Source organism: Pinus tabuliformis, chromosome 5_1 (genome assembly GCF_031772625.1).
Source record: "Pinus tabuliformis cultivar Carrire ecotype Pingquan chromosome 5_1, CPIR1, whole genome shotgun sequence".
NCBI classification, from domain to species: Eukaryota; Viridiplantae; Streptophyta; class Pinopsida; order Pinales; family Pinaceae; genus Pinus; species Pinus tabuliformis.
Window position 1 is genome coordinate 787,137,709 of NC_142305.1, and position 19,999 is coordinate 787,157,707.

At 36.9% G+C, this 19,999-nt stretch overlaps 1 protein-coding gene across 3 annotated transcripts in view; it reads left to right on the plus strand.

Moving 5' to 3' along the window:
• The window catches only part of LOC149167291 (protein ZINC INDUCED FACILITATOR 1-like), a 374,552-nt gene that overhangs the window by 200,762 nt on the left and 153,791 nt on the right, over positions 1–19,999 (plus strand). For all 3 annotated transcript variants that reach the window (XR_016260912.1, XM_089432925.1, XM_089432924.1), the window contains exons 10-11: positions 17–226; positions 344–431. Coding sequence is in view for 2 of the 3 variants with exons in the window: in XM_089432925.1 (XP_089289051.1) it covers positions 17–226; positions 344–431 (298 nt within the window). In the remaining variant the exon portion in view is untranslated. The remainder of the gene's footprint in view (positions 1–16; positions 227–343; positions 432–19,999) is intronic.

Genomic DNA, 19,999 nt, shown 5'->3' on the forward strand with positions numbered 1-19,999 from the left:
GAACTTTCTTCTATAGGAGACACTCCATAGACACCCTTTGGAATGTGAGGAGAAAGGAGGTGATGAATTAGAGTTTGGTTTTGGACACAATTATAGCAAGGAAAAAGATGGACAGATTACGGAGAAGAAAAAAGTGCATAAAAAATCACTCTTCAGGAATTGGCCAGTAATGTCTTCAATCATTGTGTATTGTGTTTTTTCTCTTCATGAGGTTGCATATTCAGAGGTATGGATCATAGATGCAATTTTAAAACTTCAAACCATGCATGAACAAACAATTTGTATTTGGTTTTCAAGTATTATAATTAGAAAAGAATTCTATTGACTACCTTTGTACTTGTAGATATTTTCTCTTTGGGCTGAGAGTCCTAAAACATATGGAGGATTGGGTTATACCACCACTAATGTCGGTACAGTGCTTTCAATCACAGGTATTATATGAGTTGTTTTTTTATATAATTAGATGGGAATTGCTAACATTTTTCTTAGTCTCTCTAGCATGAGAATTTATTTTATTTTAACTAATCACTAGAAATTAACTGCATACATAGTTCCCAAAATGGATTAAATGTAGTGTCATTATATCAAAGGATTTCAAAGATCACTAGTAATCGAAGAATTTACAAGAGGATTGAAGATATGACCAAATATGGATAGGGTACAAAAATTGAAACATCTATATTCATAATCTACATCCAAATCCTTAAGTAATTTGAATTATTTAAAGGTGTTCAAAAACTGTTAGTGATCAAAAGTTCAATAGCCAATTATGTATGTTTCATGAAATTTGAAGAGGTTAAAAAAATTGTCGTTCATAGTGCATAGTGGACAAATGCACCAAGCAAAGGAAAATAACATTTTCCTATAAGGAACAATCCATGTGCCAAGCAAAGAGTTGACAACCTGGGAAAATGAAACTAGATTTTTAAAGGGAGGGGCAAGTTTGGGAAACCTAGTGAAAAAAAAAACTGTAAGAGAAAGAAAATACAATTAGGTTTTTGAGGTTGAGTTTTCTAAGCCAGAGTTTTTGGCCAAAAGACAAATGCCCAAAACTCATTATGGAAAACTCTCCAAATGAAGAAGAGTGGCCATTGGAATTTTGAGGTTAGACATTGTGTCATGTCCCTTCTCAAACACATTTGTAACAAGGTGTTGCTACACAATTTTGGCTAAGGAAGAGAACCCATCATTTTCGACTTAGGGACTTAGGAGGCAATTCGACTTAATTTGGTTGCTAGTGGAATGTGGGTGCCACCCACATGGGAATTTGAATTGGCCCATTCGAATAGATTGGAGGGAAAGTCGAATAGGTGGATGGAGGGGCCCACATGAGGCAAGGGAGGCCCAAAGAGTTATAAGGAGGGAGCATCGCTTATTTTGTGATTCACTCATACATCTTGCAAACAAAATCACTTCACTGTTCACTCTGTTGTTTAGTTGAGTCAACCGACTGTTTAGCCACGAATCTCTCAATCGGGATATTCAACCTCTATTTCGGGGGACCATCTGTTCCTGTCCTAGAGAGACAGTTCTACAAGGGTTTCAGGAGTTTTGGGGCAGTGACATAACACCACCAATCAGCGCAAAGCAAGGAGTGCGTATTTCTGGGCAGCCAGGAAACACGCAGAGGGAGATTGAGGCAATCAAAGATATGATTTCTTGTCCGGGAGTTGGGGAGATGAGGTAGTAGCATTAGACCAACGTTCTTGCTGGGTATTATAGCTAGCTAAGCCAGCATTCCAGCAATTCGAACCACTGGGTGGGGGAATAGCACAAAGGCCACACAACGGATTTTTGTGGTACTTGGGAGCAATTGAGTTGGGCCAAGAGATCATTCGGGGAGTTAGGGATTGGATAGCACAGGTGAACTCATCATTTTTGAGAAATTTTCAGGTGGATTTACAAGCAGTTTCCAGCGAGTCAAAATTTGCAGCTAGAATTGAGGTGAGGCTCCAAGGGGGTCGAAAATCAGAAATCTAAACTAGCGAAAATCCTTTCTGGGTTTTAGACAAGGATTCCAAATATAAAGTTTCATAATTTTCTGAGCACCTTAGGTGGGGTTTTAAGCCATATCTTTGCAGAAGATAATGTAGAATTGTTGGGGATTGAACAATGCCTTTGGGGGTCGATTTTCGGAAGTCAAAATCGGGTCAAATCATTTTTGGGTTTTTGTGGGTTTTGGCCAAGTAGTCCAAGGTTAAAAGTATATAAATTTTTGGGCAGTTTCAATGCACCTTCCAGCGATTCGAACTTCAGTAGAGAAATAGTTTTTGGGCAGCGAGTGCAGATTGGTGCAACAGCTGGGCAGCCTTTAACTTAGCCATTTTCCTATCTGGGTTTTGTCCCTTTTGTCCTTTCAGACAAGCCCAGGTGCACCATTCCATCATCTATTGTATTTGACTTGCAGAAATATAATAAAATAGCTTAGAAGTTCTCCATTTGCAGCTTTTATATGGGTGTTTGTTAAATATTTCGTTTTTGTAATTCGTTGCATGTATTATTTGCTTGTTATCACTTGTATTCCTATTAAGGATCATTACACATTGGGTTACATGTTTGTGGTACCAATGCCACTGCCTAACAACATATTTAGGTGCACTCTCTTTAATTGCTAGCAATATAATATTACTTTGGATCTCAAAATGCTTAAAACCAGTACTCTAAACTTGCTATGCCAAAATATTCAATGCACTTGTTGTATCTAAATGTACAAACTCGACATTGTGGATATCGTACCTCTGCCCTATTGACCACACTTTGTCAACAGTCTGAGAAGCAGAGTACAAAGCAATGGATCAAAATTTTTCAAATCAATGTCATCATTCAGCTTCTAATTTTGTCATTGTAAACCCAATTTCTGCAAAGTTTATTGTAAATGATGCTAGTATGACCATTGAGCCATGTAATAACACCTAGCTAAGCCTATGATTTTTGTCAAAGAGTTTCATCCTAGGGAGTTTTTTAACCTCCCTGAATTATGTGTGTTTGTAAACACGAATAATCGACAAATTTTTCCTCCCAGTTATAATCCCAAACCTAGGGTGGAATCTGTTGACCAGGTCTTAGGTGAGTCCTAGTGTTTATGTATTTTTCATATTAGATCATATTGTGTCGCAGAATTGGGTAGTGCCTTAAGAGTGTATGTTTAGATGTGTATTTCCCCTACTAAGGGTTGAATTAATTTGTAATATCTTGATGTAAAAATTATTTTAGTGCATGGTTACTCATAGTTAGACACCATGGATAAAATATTTGAGGATGAAAAAAATAATTAATCCCCTCTAGAGTCAATTAATTACTTTTTCTAGCCAAATTAAATAAAAACCCTAAGGCAGAAAATTAATTAATTTTGGGTCAAAAAACAATTTGAGAAAATTTAAATTCTCTCCAAGTGGAAAATAATAAAAATTTCACGGGTCAAAGAAGAATTCATTTTGGGAGGTCCTCCACCTAGGGAAAAATGGTTTTTTAAAGAAATTTTAACCCCTTGAACCTTGGTGGTTAAGTCAAAATGATTTTTTTGAGGAAAATGGTCCAAAATATTATTTATTGGATTAATAAAAAAGGGGTTTTAAGAGAAATTCGATTTTTTCTTCAAAAATAAAAAATCAACAGTCAAGATCAAGTTATTTTTAAAGGAAGATCGACGGAGGAGATTATTTTGACAATGATCAAGCCAACTAGCCGTTATTTCCACTTAGAGGGGTTTTCTTCTCTCATTTTCTATATAAGGAAGCTAAAACGTTGCTTGCCCTCAAGCAACTGCAATGAAGGATGTTGTAGTGTCTACTCCCCCTTCTAGGTGGCATTCTCATCCAGTAGATTCCTCCATCGGATCCAAATCTCCCTTATGACCCTGTTACGCAAATGTCTCTCCCTGGTGTCTAAAATGGCCTTCGGTTCCAACACCAAATGTCCCTCATCGTCCGTAGTGGGTAGCTCTATAGTGGTTGTAAGCTGCTATCCTAGTGCCTTTTTCAGGCAAGACACATAAAAAATGTTGTGCACCCAGCTCCCTAGGGGTAGCTTCAGCTCATATGCTGTTGATTTTGGGTAGCATCGGATGTGATCTAGCCTTGAAATTTGGTGGAGAGTTTAAGGCACATAAGATCTCTAAGACCCAAAAATCGTTTGGAGAAATTCCACCCGGATGAGGAGTTATTAAAATAAATAATATTTTTAATGGGTTCCTAAGTCTAAACTTAGGAAAGTAAAAATATTAATGGGTATTAATAAAGATAATGGTGAGAATATTTTAAGAGACAAGGATCAAGTCTGTTTTAATCTTAGCCGTTGATTAGAAACTTAATCTCGGTCGTTGATTCATCAACAGGAAAAATATAAGAGAAGACTTGAGGATCATTTGGAGACACACCGATAGATACTCAGTATCCCAAGGAAAATCGATTCTCAAAGAGAAGGAGATTGATTTCAGAGGGAGAGTTTCAGGGTGGAGGAAGAGGAGGGAATTAGCGGCAGTCAATGATTGAGGAGGAGGTGATGCAGGGGCATTGAGAGACAGCGCAGAGGGATACACAGTCCAGGGGAGACGTAGCCCTCGTGCAGGTTGAGGCAAAGGGTCGCAAAACCACGCAGAGACGCAGAAGTGACACAGAAGTGGGAGAAGGGTCTCCAGGGTGTCAGAAAGTTGCCAGGGAAAAGTCTAAGGTGTTTTCTCTCAGTTTCTCTGTAAAATCATTTCTTGTAAAGCGATTGTTGTTGAAGATTAATAAAACTCTCATCTGTTGCATTGGTTTTCCCACATTGGGTTTTTCCGGGAACAATTGTCCAAAAACCACTGTGTTGATGTGATTGGTTCTTGTGCATGTATATCATTGTTATTTTCTTTGTGTAATTATGTGATAACTGCAGTAGAATTTATTTTAATGTTTACTGAAGGGATTTTGCAAATAATTTATTGTGAAGAATAAGTAGGTGAAACAAATCAATTGTTGCAGTAGAATGTTGGGTTAGAAATTTTCACATGGTATCAGAGCAGAGATCTGACAACATGAGAGAAAAATTGGCTATGGGTCAGGAGAATGATGTAGAGGCATCAACTCAAAGGGACTCATGCAGATTTCCAAAAGAAAGCATGAGGGACATGGATCATGATTATTCTATGTCAGCTTCCAGACTGGAAGAAGAAGTTGCTTGCCTAGAAAGCTCTGCCTCCTCTAAGGTTTGGTATATAGATAGTGGACCTTCCTGGCATATGACAGGAATTCGAGAATGTTTTTCAAATTATCAAGAAGAAAGGATGAATTTTCAGATCACCATGGGAAATAAAGTAAAGTGTACCCCCGTAGGAGGAAGTACTATAGTCTTTCAAACTGAAGCACGAGAGCGGCTTCGAACAACCAATGTGTCGCATGTGCCAAGATTGGGGATGAACTTACTCTCCTTATCTCAACTTCAAAACAAGGGCTATGATGTTTTCTTCATTAAGGAGAAAGCATATGTCAAAAACTCGAGTTGGAAAAGGAAGACCTAGATTGGAATCAGAAGTAATAGGCTATATAGATTATAGCTAGAGTCTCCAGTGGCACTGATAGACAGCAATGGCGATAAAGATTTGAATGAACTATGGCACAGGAAGATGGGACTCTTGCACCATGGGGCTCTGAGAATTCTTAGGAAAACAGTATCAAGAGTTCCAGAATTAAGTACCGAACGAGATGATGTATGCAGAGGTTGCGCTCTAGGAAAGTATGCCAAAGCAACGTTTTCTAGAAGTAACAATAGAGCTCAAAGTGTTCTAGGATTGATACACTCAGACATCTGCGGACCTATGTCCACAAAATCTCTTAGTGGTGCCAAATACTTCATCACCTTCATCAATGACCATTCCAGAGAGACTTGGATCTACTTTCTGAAAACCAAGGATGAGGTTTTTGGCCGATTCAAAGAGTTCAAGGCTCTAGTAGAGAATCTGACAGGAAAGAAGATAAAAGCGTTGCACTCAGACAATGGTGGAGAGCACGTTGACAAGGACTTCACCGATTTTGTTGCTAGGGAAGGCATCAGAAGAGAGTGGACAACTCCCTACAATCTAGAGCAGAATGGAGTAGCAGAAAGGAAAAATAGGACTATTGTGGAAGTAGCTAGGGCAATGTTGTATGATTAGGATATGCCCAAATTCTTGTGTGCAGAAGCATGCAACACTATAGTTTATGTCCAGACCAAGACTCCACGCAAGGCATTGGGCAAAATCACTCTGGAAAGGGTCTTCACTGGTAAGGCACCCGAAGTCAGTCATTTCCAGATATTTGGGAGTTTGGCGTATTGTCGTATGCCCGAAGAAAAGCGAAAGAAATTAGAGCAAACTGTTGAGAAAGGATATCTTGTGGATATAGCAAGAATGTTAAGGCATATAGAGTCTATCTTCCAGGGAGTAGGAAGGTAGTAGTTCGGCGGGATGTAAAGTTCATGCAGGACAGAGCTTTCAGAAAATCCCAAGAAATGCCTTCCGAGGAGCAGTCAAAAGACGATCCGTTGGTCCAACCACTTCGACCAGCAAAAACTAGTACTAGCAATTCTCCTAAAGGAAAAGCTTCAGAACAGGAGGAATCTTAGGAAGAGGAGCCGATAGATGTACCCACTACCAGTGGAAGAATGAGCTAGGAACTCCGATAGATTCTACGGGATGCATAGAACTTCATTGGTGCACCTAGGAATGAGAAAAGGGAGCGAAGACATCCAGACATATACCAAGCCCTAGTAGCTCAGGTTGGGGAACCCTCTAGTTTTGAGGAGGCCGTTCAGCATCAAGTATGGGTACATGCTATGGTAGAGGAATACAGTTCTATAATGGTCAATGATGTCTGGGAAGTGGTACCTAGGCCTCAGGACAGAGTAGTGGTAGGTTCGAGATGGATCTACAAAGTCAAATATGTTGTAGATGGCAGTGTGGAGAAATACAAATCCAGGTTTGTGGCTAAGGGTTATGCTCAGAAGGAAGGGATAGACTACGAAGAAACCTTCGCGCCAGTAGCCAGGTATACTTCTATTAGAACCGTGATATCCCTTGCAGCACAGATGGGGTGGGAGATTCACTAGATGGATGTCAAGACGACGTTCTTGAACGGGGTGATAGAAGAAGTATACATTGAACAACCTTAGGGTTTTGAGACACATGAGAAGAAATCTCATGTATGCAGATTAAAGAAAACTTTGTATGGGATTAAACAGGCACCTAGACCATGGTATGGTCGAATTGATGGCTACTTGCAGAAGATGGGGTTCATCAAGAGTGACACAGATCCTAATCTCTACTACCTTGTCATAGAGAATGAGCCTCTAATCCTGGTGTTATATGTGGATGATCTTTTCATGACAAGATCATCCAAGCTCATCAAAGACTGCAACAAGAACCTAACCACAGAATTCAACATGAAGGATTTGGGACAGATGCATTATTTCCTGAGGTTGGAAGTTTGGCAGCAGAAGGGTGAGATCTTCCTTGGACAAAGGAGATATGCTATAGAGATCTTGAAGAGATTCAGGATGCAGGACTGTAGACCTATGGCTACTCCAATGATCACCAACTGGAAGAAGATTGATGTATTGGAAGATAAAGACGTTGATCCCACCTTGTATAGGCAACTTATAGGGTTCTTGATGTATCTGGTCAATATCAGGCCAGACATGTGTTACGCTGTCAACACTCTTAGTCAGTTCATGGTGGAACCTAGGAGGGCTCTCTAGGCAACAACCAAACATGTTCTCAGGTATATACAAGGAACAATCGAGCATGGATTGTTGTACACCCAAGGCAATGACATTAGACTGAGTGGGTTCACTGACGCAGATTAGGTTGGAAGTTCAGTAGATCGGAAAAGTACAACTGGGTAATGTTTCAACATTGGATGAGGAATGACCCCCTGGTGTAGTAGAAAACAAAAATCCGTGGCTTTAAGCTCAGCTGAAGCAAAATATATGGCAACTAGCATAGCGTCGTGCAAAGCCATATGGCTTAGAAAATTGCTTGTGAATCTATTCAGGAGAAGGATGGAAGCGACTAGGATTTTGTGTGATAATCAGAGTTGTATCAAGCTCTCTGAGAATCTAGTGTTTCATGATCAATCGAAGCACATTGATATCAGGTGTCACTTTATCAGAGACTGTGTCCAATGAGGGACAGTACAGTTGAGGTACACTCCTACAGGAGAACAAGTGGCAAACATCCTCACCAAGGCTCTAGGAAGAACAAAGTTTGTTTATTTCAGGGAGAAGATGGGGATGGTGAAGAATCTATTTCAGTAGAAAAAATGGATAAGTATTGGGAGTTGCAGTGCAACAATTAGCAGTGGCAGTGCTATGGGCAGCATGTTGAGAGGGAGTTGTAGTACAGATGTAGCAGTGGCAGTGGTAGTGTCATGGGTAGTAGTATAGGAAGCAACTGTGCAGTGGATGTGGGGCAGCAGTCCAAGCATTAGCATAGAGGACCAATGCGGAGGATCAGTGTGATGCTTCTATGGTGAAGCATTGCTAGAGCACATTCCTCGCTAAGAGGGAGTGTTGATTTTGGGTAGCATCGGATGTGCTCTGTTGTCGAATAGAAGGTCTAGGCACTGCGACAATGGCTCAGATCAGAGGCTGTCACCCTGATCCCCAATCTCTCCGTTTAAGCTGTCTCCCTACAGCAGGCTAAGGGGGATAGACCCTACGAAAATGGAATGACGAAGAACTAGTTGGAAACCAGCCAGTTTGGGAGACACAGTGAAAAGACCAAGTACTTGATTTAAATTTAGCAAGATTTATAGGATTTGATTAGATTTTAAGCAATTGATGCCAGTGCCTTATGGAGTCAACTATTTTGCTAGGAAATTTAGGACCAAGTAATTGATTTGCAACTGCTACTTGGATGAATGACTGTCTTATATGAAGTGCAGATCCTAAAGCTAATATGAGATGCAAGAATCTTGGTTAATTTTAGTTAAATGCCTATCTAAGTTTTAACCCTTTGCTCTTTTTTATATTGAGCCTGATTTCGTAGTAATTCGCAGAAAGAAGATAAGGTGAAGCACACTAAGGTGTGATTAACAATACCTCTCATGAAAATCTAACATACCCGACGCTTCCGGCGCTGCAGCGATTTGTGGCTCTGGCGACTGCGAGGTCACCGTTTTAAGTACTATTAAAAGCAGGCTTCTCAAGCAAAGATGAATGGATATTGTTGACCACTACGTGTCAACTACCCATAGCAGTACACCTCCTTTTTTGCAAAAGGGATAGCGCTTGATCGACGTGTCCGTGCCATTCGATTGTCATCATCAGCCTGATCATGTTATGTTGTAAACCCAGTCTGCATGTGTAAATTGTAAATAATCTTAGCAGATCTGAGTCATGTATGTAAATTGCCTAGGCAAACCTAATTTTTTAGTGATAATCTACGTTCCAGAAGGTTTTTTGTCTCACCAATCCATGATCGGCAGAGTTTTTCTTCAGCTTAACCCCAAAGCCGGAATGGATTTTGTCATCAGAATCTTAGGGGAATCCTAGTGTGCTTCAAGTCTATGTAAAAGTAATTTGGAAATAACTCTAACTATTTGGTTAGGTTATTACAAATTGCTTGATCTGCTAGATTATAGTTGTGTCGCAGAACTGGGTGGTCTATGAGGGTCTATGTCAAATGGGTTTTCCCCCTTGAGATGTAAAATTGTAAAAGTCATGATGTTAGAAAATGTTTTATCCCCTCATAAGTCTTAAGTCCTAGGTCCTAGGCGATTTTTCCAAATGCTAAGTTCGAGGATCCAAAAATAAAAAAATAAAATAATAATAAAAAAACCATATATATATATTTAAAAAATAACTAAAAAATAAAATAAAATAAAATTTTAAAAAATAAATTAAAAATAAATAAAAACTTGAAAATAAAATAATAATAAGTCAAAAATTTTGAGGAAATAAATGCAAAATTTAAATTTTTAATGCATTTAAAAATTTCGACGGATGAGATTAAAAGGGATTTTGATCCTCATTGATGGTCGAGATTAGTTTGACATAGATCACTTGAACTAGCCGTTGGGAAATTTTCCTTTAAATAGGGTGTTTGGGGTCATTTGAGATAAGATTTTTTATGAGAGTCTAGTGCTAAAGAAAGCTCTCTCGTAGTTATTTTTTGTGCAATAAAGAAAGACTTTGGGGTTAAAAATCTTGCTGGTGTTACTCTTCTGGAAATGTTGTAAGATCTTTTATTTTTCTGCATAATTTTATTTTCAGTCATCGATAATAGCTTGATGAAGATTGATTCAGGCACAGGTATCTTGTCTGATCTCTGGGGTTTGAATGATAGTTTAGATTCTGAAATATAATGGCAGGTGTCTCCATTTGATCTAGATTTCATTATTGTTTTTCCCTCTATGTTAATAGTTGATTTTAAGCTGTTCAGGAAATCTTAGTTTTGAGTTCACCGGGCGTTAAGGGAAGTTCTCGGCTAAACCAGCCAACTCCCGGATTGCATTTTCTGAAAGAGCCCAACCAGTTTTAATTCCAGGGTTATCATTCGAAATTTTTATGAATGCATGAAGGGTTTTCTGAAGTATCTCACATTGAATTTAAATTCTGATAATATTACTGTGATTATTGACAAATCTGGCTGCTTAAGAGTCGAAAATCTGTAAATATTGTAATTATTTAGCTGATTTAGGGTTTTTAGTGTTGTTTCTTGCACATATTATTTTTGGGTGTTTTGTTTTTTGCCATTGTTGGTTGCAGGTACAGACTTTGAGAATTTTCAAGGTTTCCATCAGGCAATTTGGAGTAGAAAAGATTTAAAATTTTGATCAGGTTTCTGGACTGCGGGTTTGCAAATTGTGTTTTCATTTTTCACTGTTGCTTGGGGTTTTACTGCTGCAGAAAATTTTTGAAGGGATCACAGTTTTTTTTTTGCCGCTGCCATACCCTCTACCATCTCTCAGCTCTCTCCTTCATTTTCATCACCATTTTTCTCCACGCAGACTGCCAATTCGCTGCTCCACGTCATTTCTCTAGTTGCTGTCACTACCATTTTCATGTTGCCAGAAATCCGTACGCCTATCCTCCGTCCAAACCCTCATTCCGTGCATCCTCCTCTGCTTGCACGTAGTTTCCAACACGTTGCCTCGTTTTTCTTCAACTCATCTGTGTATTCCCCTCCTCTATGCCAAACAGCAATCCGCTCCTTGTCCTTAGCCATCTATGTGCAGCTATTCATCCACTTAGGACCTGCACTCTTTCATCAACGCTGCCACCTGCACATTCAACCCTCACACGCTGCCTTCAAATGCAGTTGTACCCACGCAGCTGTCACATGTACGCACCTCCCACGCAGCAAAACCTCTTCCTATTTTCTTCACGCAGCACCAGTTTCAGATCCGTAGCCCCTTGCACGAGCTTAGAGTTCTGTCCGCCGTTGACCATTCTACAAATGCTACTACTTCTGTCGGCCATCCACCTGCAGTCTCAAACAAAACAATTCGATTTTTTTTTTTTTTTTGTGACGAGTCTTCATAGTGATACGTACGGTAAATATTTTGGTCTGAGTTTTATCTTTTAGATTTAAATTTTTATTTTTGTTATACAACAAATGTTAGTTCTTTTTAGTTTAGCGTAGGTAGTATTTTAGGTTTAGTTTTACTTTTTTTTAGTTTGATTTTTAGTTTAGATGCTTTGGTTTATTTTGATATAATAAAGAAATGAAAAATAAAGTTTAGTTTGTTTTTGTTTTGTTTCTTTAGGGTATATGTATATTTAACTTAGGACTTTATATGAAAAATAAAAGATTTCATAGAAACAAAAAAAAAATGTTAAAAAAGGTTAGTTTTTAAGTTATTTTTAATTTAGATCTAAGTTTAGAATTAGTTTTATTTCATTTAAAAAAAAAATAAGAAAATATATAAAATATATATAAAAGGTCCCTTTAGTTTAGTTTAGTTTAGAATAGTTTTAAGTTTCATTTATTTTAGTTTTATTAAGATTTTAGTTTTGCTTTATTTTTAGAAAATAAAAAATAAAAATAAAAATATTTAAAAATTAAATTTTTTTGAAAAGCTTAACTAAAAAAAATCGAAAATTCATTTTTTTGGAGTTTCTTGTGGTATTTATGTTCCATTTCTCTATAGCTAAATGCACTTAAATGTTTATTTACAAGTTGGATATATGAAAGTGGTCGCTGGTTAGCATTTAAATTTTGTGATCGCTTAAAGCATTTAATCTTTTAAAGTTTGATTGCTGGATCATTGTTAAAGCATTGTGCACCTATCGAACATCTCGCATCGCTTGGATTCTTTGATAATAAATTATTGTTTTACAAGGATCATATTTCTGCAACATTTAATAAATAATCATTTAATCATTAACTCCATAAGGCACTAGTACATTAATTCCTAAAATCAATCAAGTACTGGTATCGCCTTGCTGTGTCTCCCAACCCAACTGGTCCATAGTTGGTCTTCCTTCATCCCATAGGGTCTACCCCCCTTAGCCTCGGGAGACGGCTTAAACAGAGAGATCGGGGATCAAGGTGACAACCCCCGGTCTGAGCGTTGTCGCGCTGCCTGGACAGTCTGTGCGACAACATTTTTTGGCGCCATTGCCCGAGATAGAGTTTTTTTGTCCCTAGCGTTTCAACGACATTCATCTTCTCATTTCTCAGCATTCTTTCATCTTTCTCATCTCTCATTTGAGCTGGCAGATTCAACATTTTTTGGCATCATTTGGATCTTTTCATCGCCTTATTTTTCATCATATCAGCAATTACTCTTCAGTTCGTTTCTTGTTTGGGTGGCGACTCCATTTCTTTTCATTTATTTTTCCCAAACAAGAAGCCTCCCTCATATTTGCTTGTTTGTTGCTTTTTGGATCCTAGAATTAAATTCATTGTTCAAGTGGCGACTCCATTTCTTTCATCTCTTGATTTTCTTGAGCAGAGATCTCTTTCTATCATCCATTTGGTCCCTCGTTATCCATCATGGATTATTTGTTTAAACCATGTCATTTTACTGATGATCTCCATGATTCACCGGAAGTGGCCATTTCTAAATTACCTTTGTTCTCGGGTGGTGGTTCAGTGGCTGTTAGAAGGCATTTATGGAGTTTTTATCGTATAATGGTCATGTATTATAGACTTCCCCAATATGATCATGAAGATGTCAAAATGCGTCTATTTGTCCTTTTTTTAGAGGGTGACGCTTTGAATTGGTTTAATAATTGTCCTGAAGACTCTTTCAGTTCTTTACAAGACATTTACAATGATTTTAAAGATAGATATGGTGATCCAGATAGCTCGCCTTGTGCCCTAAAATTGTGCAACAAAATGAAAGTAATCTTACGAAAGGTTCAACTGTCGATGAAAGATTTCAAGACAATTCTTCATATCAGAATGTGTCATCCACCTGTACCATTGCAGATCAAATCCATGATAGTGGAAAAGCAGGGACAAATTGTGAAATCAATGAAAAGGAAAATCAGAAGCAAATTATACAAGAGCTAATGCGGCTGATAAAAAATATGGAGATAAATCAAACTAATTACGCCAATGATGTGAGAACTTTATGCACACACCTGGAAAAACGTAATAGGGAGATGGAGATCATGCAAAATCAACATACTAAGGAAATTGAGGCCATGAAGACTAATCATGACACATAAATTAGTTTTATGCAAAGCAAGTTATCAAGCTTAGAGGAAAATATAATGACCATGAAAGCTAATCATGATAGGGAAATTAATTCTATGCAAAACAAGTTATTAACTATGGATGAAGAAATGACTATCATGACATTCGATTGTAATAATCAGTTGGCTACCATGCAAGCAAATCATAAGGAAGAGATAAACTCTATGCAGCATTGCTTGATGACCATAAAGGAAAAGAACGATAAAGTAATAAAACATATGGAAGAAGACCATGCCAGGGAAATCAGTGCTATGAAAGTTGAACACTCTAGCCAGATAGATGCCATTACAATACAGGTACATAAATTTCAACAACGGTTAAAGGATGAAAGAAACTAGGAAACATCAATAGATCAGGAGCCTTCTCATTTGCTGCAACAAGCTCCATCTTATTATGAGGAGGTCATTGGTTCGATTGAAAGGTGGTTAATTGAAGGTGATCCAGATAAAATTAAAAATGATAAATATCAGATGCAAGATGAAGAAAGACATGTCACGCATATCTTACATACTTCATCTGAGAGCTTTGAAACAGAAAGTTCCATGTCATTAGTAATACAGCCTGCCACGAAGAAAAAGTGCAAGAGAAAGAAAACGAGAAGAAGATTTGATGCATCAGACAGTCGCGAGCAACTTGATTTTCAGATAGGAAAAACTCCTACCATATGCAAAATTGGACATGGCACATCCAACAAGCAGCCGACAGATTTCCCTGAAAGCAGGCAAATGCTCAATATACACTATATTGAACACATCTGATGCCATGGGGCATCCTCTGTATTTCTAACCCTACTCCTTGTTTTTTCAACATTTTCATTTATGTTTTAGGATTAGATTTACTTTTCATGTTACTAGATAGTTAATAAATGAAGAGCTTATATCTTTCCTGTGCTTAATGTTATATGATGATTTTTGGATGGACGCTACTTATGTTTTGTTGTGTGTTGCATGGATGCAGATTTTGGATTCTCACATTCCTACAGTGCAACAACGTGTCCCCAAGTAGAGCCAGATGTTGACCACTACGTGTCAACTACCCATAGTAGTACACCCCCTTTTTCGTAAAAGGGATAGCGCTTGATTGACGTGTCCATGCTATTCGACTGTCATCATCAGCCCGATCATGTTATGTTGTAAACTCAGTCTGCATGTGTAAATTGTAAATAATCTTAGCAGATCTGAGTCATGTATGTAAATTGCCTAGGAAAACCTAATTTTCTAGTGATAATCTACGTTCCGGAAGGTTTTTTGTTTCACCGATCCATGATCGACAGAGTTTTCCTTCAGCCTAACCCCAAAGCCGGAATGGATTTTGTCATTAGAATCTTAGGGGAATCCTAGTGCGCTTCGAGTCTATGTAAAAGTAATTTGGAAATAACTCTTGGTTAGGTTATTACAAATTGCTTGATCTGCTAGATTATAGTTGTGTCGTAGAACTGGGTGGTCTATGAAGGTCTATGTCAAATGGGTATTCCCCCTTGAGATGTAAAATTGTAAAAGTCATGATGTAAAGTGTCTTGAGGGTTAGAAAATGTTTTATCCTCTCATAAGTCCTAAGTCCTAGGTGATTTTTCCAAAGGCTAAGTTCGAGGATCCAAAAAAAAAACAATAAAATAATAAAAATAATAATACTAATAATATATATATATATATATCTAAAAAATAAATTAAAAATAAATAAAAATTTGAAAATAAAATAATAACAAGTCAAAAATTTTGAGGAAATAAATGCAAAATTTAAATTTTTAATGCATTTAAAAATTTCGACGGATGAGATTAAAAGGGATTTTGATCCTCATCGACGGTCAAGATTAGTTTGACATGGATCACTCGAACTAGCCGTTGGGAATTTTTCCTTTAAATAGGGTGTCTGGGGTCATTTGAGATAAGATTTTTTATGAGAGTCTGGTGCTAAAGAAAGCTCTCTTGTAGTCATTTTTTGTGCAATAAAGAAAGACTTTGGGGTTAAAAATCTTGCTGGTGTTACTCTTCTGGAAATGCTGTAAGATCTTTTATTTTTCTACATAATTTTATTTTCAATCATCGATAATAGCTTGATGAAGATTGATTCAGACACAGGTATCTTGTCTGATCTCTGGGGTTTGAATGATAGTTTAGATTCTGAAATATAATGGCAGGTATCTCCATTTGATCTGAATTTCACTATTGTTTTTCCCTCTATGTTAATGGTTGATTTTAAGCTGTGCAGGAAATCTTAGTTTTGAGTTCACTAGGCGTTAGGGGAAGTTCTTGGCTGAACCAGCCAACCCCCGGATTGCATTTTTTGAAAGAGCCCAGCCAGTTTTAATTCTGGGCTTATCATTTGAAATTTTTATGAATGTATGAAGGGTTTTCTGAAGTATCTCACATTGAATTTAAATTCTGATAATATTACTGTGATTATTGACAAATCTGGCTGCTTAAGAGTCGAAAATCTGTAAATACTGTAATTATTTAGCTGATTTAGGGTTTTCAGTTTTGTTTCCTGCACATATTATTTTTGGGTGTTTTGTTTTTTGCCATTACAAATTGCAGGTACAGGCTTTGAGAATTTTCAGAGTTTCCATAAGGCAATTTGGAGCAGGAAAGGTTTAAAATTTTGATCAGGTTTCTGGACTGCGGGTTTACAAACTGCGTTTTCATTTTTCACTGTTGCCTGCGGTTTTACTACTGCAATTTTTTTTTGAAGTGATCACAGTTTTTTTTTTGCCGCTGCCATACCCTCTACCATCTCTCAACTCTCTCCTCCGTTTTCATCACCATTTTTCTCCACGCAGACTGCCAATCCGCTGCTCCATGTCATTTTTCTGGTTGCTGTCACTTCCATTTTCACGCTGCCAGAAATCCGTATGCCTATCCTCCGTCCAAACTCTCATTCTGTGCATCCTCCTCTGCCTGCATGTAGTTTCCAACACGCTGCCTCGTTTTTCTTCAACTCATTTGCGTATTCCCCTCCTTCTCTATGCCAAACAGCAATCCGCTCCTTGTCCTTAGCCATCTACGTGCAGCTACTCATCCACTTCGGACCTGCACTCTTTCATCAACGCTGCCACCTGCACATTCAACCCTCACACGCTGCCTTCAAAGCAGCTGTACCCACGCAACTGTCACATGTACACACCTCCCACACAGCAAAACCTCTTCCTATTTTCTTCACACAGCACCAGTTTCAAATCCGTAGCCCCTTGCACGAGCTCAGAGTTCTGTCCGCCGTCAACCATTCTACAAACGTTGCTACTTCCGTCGACCATCAACTTGCAGTCTCAAACAAAACAATTCGATTTTTTTTTTTTGTGACGAGTCTTCATAGTGATATGTACGGTAAATATTTTGGTCTGAGTTTTATTTTTTAGATTTAAATTTTTATTTTTGTTATACAGCAGATGTTAGTTCTTTTTAGTTTAGCGTAGGTAGTATTTTAGGTTTAGTTTTACTTTTTTTTAGTTTCATTTTTACTTTGGATGCTTTAGTTTATTTTGATATAATAAAGAAATGACAAATAAAGTTTAGTTTGTTTTTGTTTTGTTTATTTAGGTTATATGTATATTTAACTCAGGACTTTATATGAAAAATAAAAGATTTCATAGAAAAAAAAAAGGGTTAAAAAGGTTAGTCTTTAGGTTATTTTTAATTTAGATCTAAGTTTAGAATTAGTTTTATTTCATTTAAAAATAAATAAAAAAATAAGAAAATATATAAAATATATATAAAAGGTCCCTTTAGTTTAGTTTAGTTTAGAATAGTTTTAAGTTTCATTTATTTTAGTTTTATTAAGATTTTAGTTTTGTTTTATTTTTAGAAAATAAAAAATAAAAATAAAAATATTTAAAAAAATATATAAAAATTAAATTTTTTTGAAAAGCTTAACTAAAAAAAATCGAAAATTCATTTTTTTGGAGTTTCTTGTAGTATTTATGTTCCATTTCTCTATAGCTAAATGCACTTAAATGTTTATTTACAAGTTGACTATATGAAAGTGGTAGTTGGTCAGCATTTAAATTTTGTGATTGCTTAAAGCATTTAATCTTTTGCTGAATCATTATTAAAGCATTGTGCACCTATCGAACATCTTGCATCGCTTGGATTATTTGATGATAAATTATTGTTTTACAAAGATCATATTTCTGCAACATTTAATAAATAATCATTTAATCATTAACTCCATAAGGCACTGGTACATTAATTCCTAAAATCAATCAAGTACAGGTATCGCCTTATTGTGTCTCCCAACCCAACTGGTTCACAGTTGGTCTTCCTTCATCCCATAGGGTCTACCCCCCTAGCCTCGGGAGACTGCTTAAACGGAGAGATCGGGGATCAAGGTGACAACCCCCGGTCTGAGCGTTGTCGCGCTGCCTGGACAGTCTGTGCGACAACAGATACCTATCTCCCTATCGACCAAGCTTATGCTAGGAAGTAAATTTTAGTTATGCGGAACTAACTTAATATGCAAACGCATGAGATGATTAGAAGATGAGATGAAGTTAGATTCAAGGATGAAAAGTGCTTATGCTATGATCTGATTCAGAGTTATATATCAAAGCCCTTAATTGTCAAAATGAATGTTCACTTCACTAGACAAATATTGAAAAATAAACTTCTTAGTAATATCATTATTAGACCACAATCTTACTTCAAATCTTCTAGATTCTTTCAAATGCAATTATAGCTCGAAGAGAACAAAAACGTCTTCACAAATTAATATCGGATGCTTGAAAAATACTCAGTTTATGAAACAAAAGATATGCATTTTATTACAATTCCATGACAGAGTACTTAATTTTCAGAAATTAGTTTTTAGGACAGAAGTAAAAAAAACTTTATGACAACAACAATATGATAATGAAAACAGTAAGCTATCAATGATATCTTTATGCCAAAAATTTACCAGAATTTTTCCAAACTTGGCGACATGAATTATAAAAAAATTTCAGCCTGTTATGATGCGATTTCCAGAATTATATCAGATCTGATATACTTATTACAGACAACAATTAAAACATGAAATAAGCCTAATGATGAATGCCCAACTCAAGAAATTAATTCCTTAATGTATTAGACAACTTAAGAACTAATCTTAGGCTAATACACATGAAATTTTGCCACTGTTATATTTCAAACTTCAGAAACATAATTATTCAGAGATAACAGTCACCCAAAATGTAGATCTAGGCCAAATTTTTTATACACATCAAACATAAATGACTTATTAATATATTTAACAATTTTTTTAGTTAATTTCAAACCACTTAAATGTGTTTTTCACTACTATTAGAAATGTATTTCACTGTTGTAGCAAACAGTGAGGAAAAAGATGGTTTAGAGATCAAACCCTTAGGCCCTAGGCCTTGAAGATCACTTGCCCAAGTTGCCAAAAAAATTTCAATACCCGAAACACAAATTTTTACCAAATTTAATGCAAAAAACCACCAATGATTAGCTTCAAAAAATCAAATATTCAAATCAGAAGTGGAGCAAGGGGAATCTAGGGCCAATGAGAGCTAGCACTAGGCTCGATAGAACTAGCGTTGGGCTAGGAGAAGGCAGATCTGGGCTTAGGAGCCCCAAAACTTGAAACTCTTGTTCTGAAAAAAATTATTTTGCTTTAGATTTATTGCAAAATCTTTAATGGATGGCCTTGCAAAAATATTTGCAACAAGATATTCCCTTCCAGGGTCTAGATCTGTCTCAAAACCCCCAGATCTGCTTGAAAAATATCAGATCTGAAGATTTACTTGGCTGATTTCCCAAATCTATTCCTGCAAACAATTTTTGAACCCAGATCTTCCCTCAAGGGTCTAGATCTAGCTCAGATCTGAAGATTTTCTTGGCTGATTTCTCAGATCTATTTCTGCACAAGTGAAAAGAGAAAAACCCAACACCCATTATGTACAAAAATAGAGAAAATCTCAAAAACACAAGTGTTAAAATTCAAAATTATGTTACAAAATTTTAGATCTACACAAGTAAATAACAAATCTATACAAATAATTTATAGATCTATCAGATCTGAGGAGTATGAGGCCAACTTCGCTCCCAAATCTGATAATCTAAGGCTCTTAATAGCGAGATCTATCAAAATTTCCACAAAATATTTAAAAGATTTTGAAATTTTAGAGAGGTACTATCCCAAAAACACCCTGCAAGAAAAAGATTATCATTAGATAAATCCTGAGGCCTATATGAAGTAGGATCTTCAGAAAATATGTGTTGAGAGTTGGCTGGTCCAACAGAGGACTATCCCCAAACGCTCAATGAGACCCTGAGAGATCTTCTGCAAACACTAGATCAACCATCAAACCAAGTAGAGAAATATAACAACAATAAAATTATGAAGAAA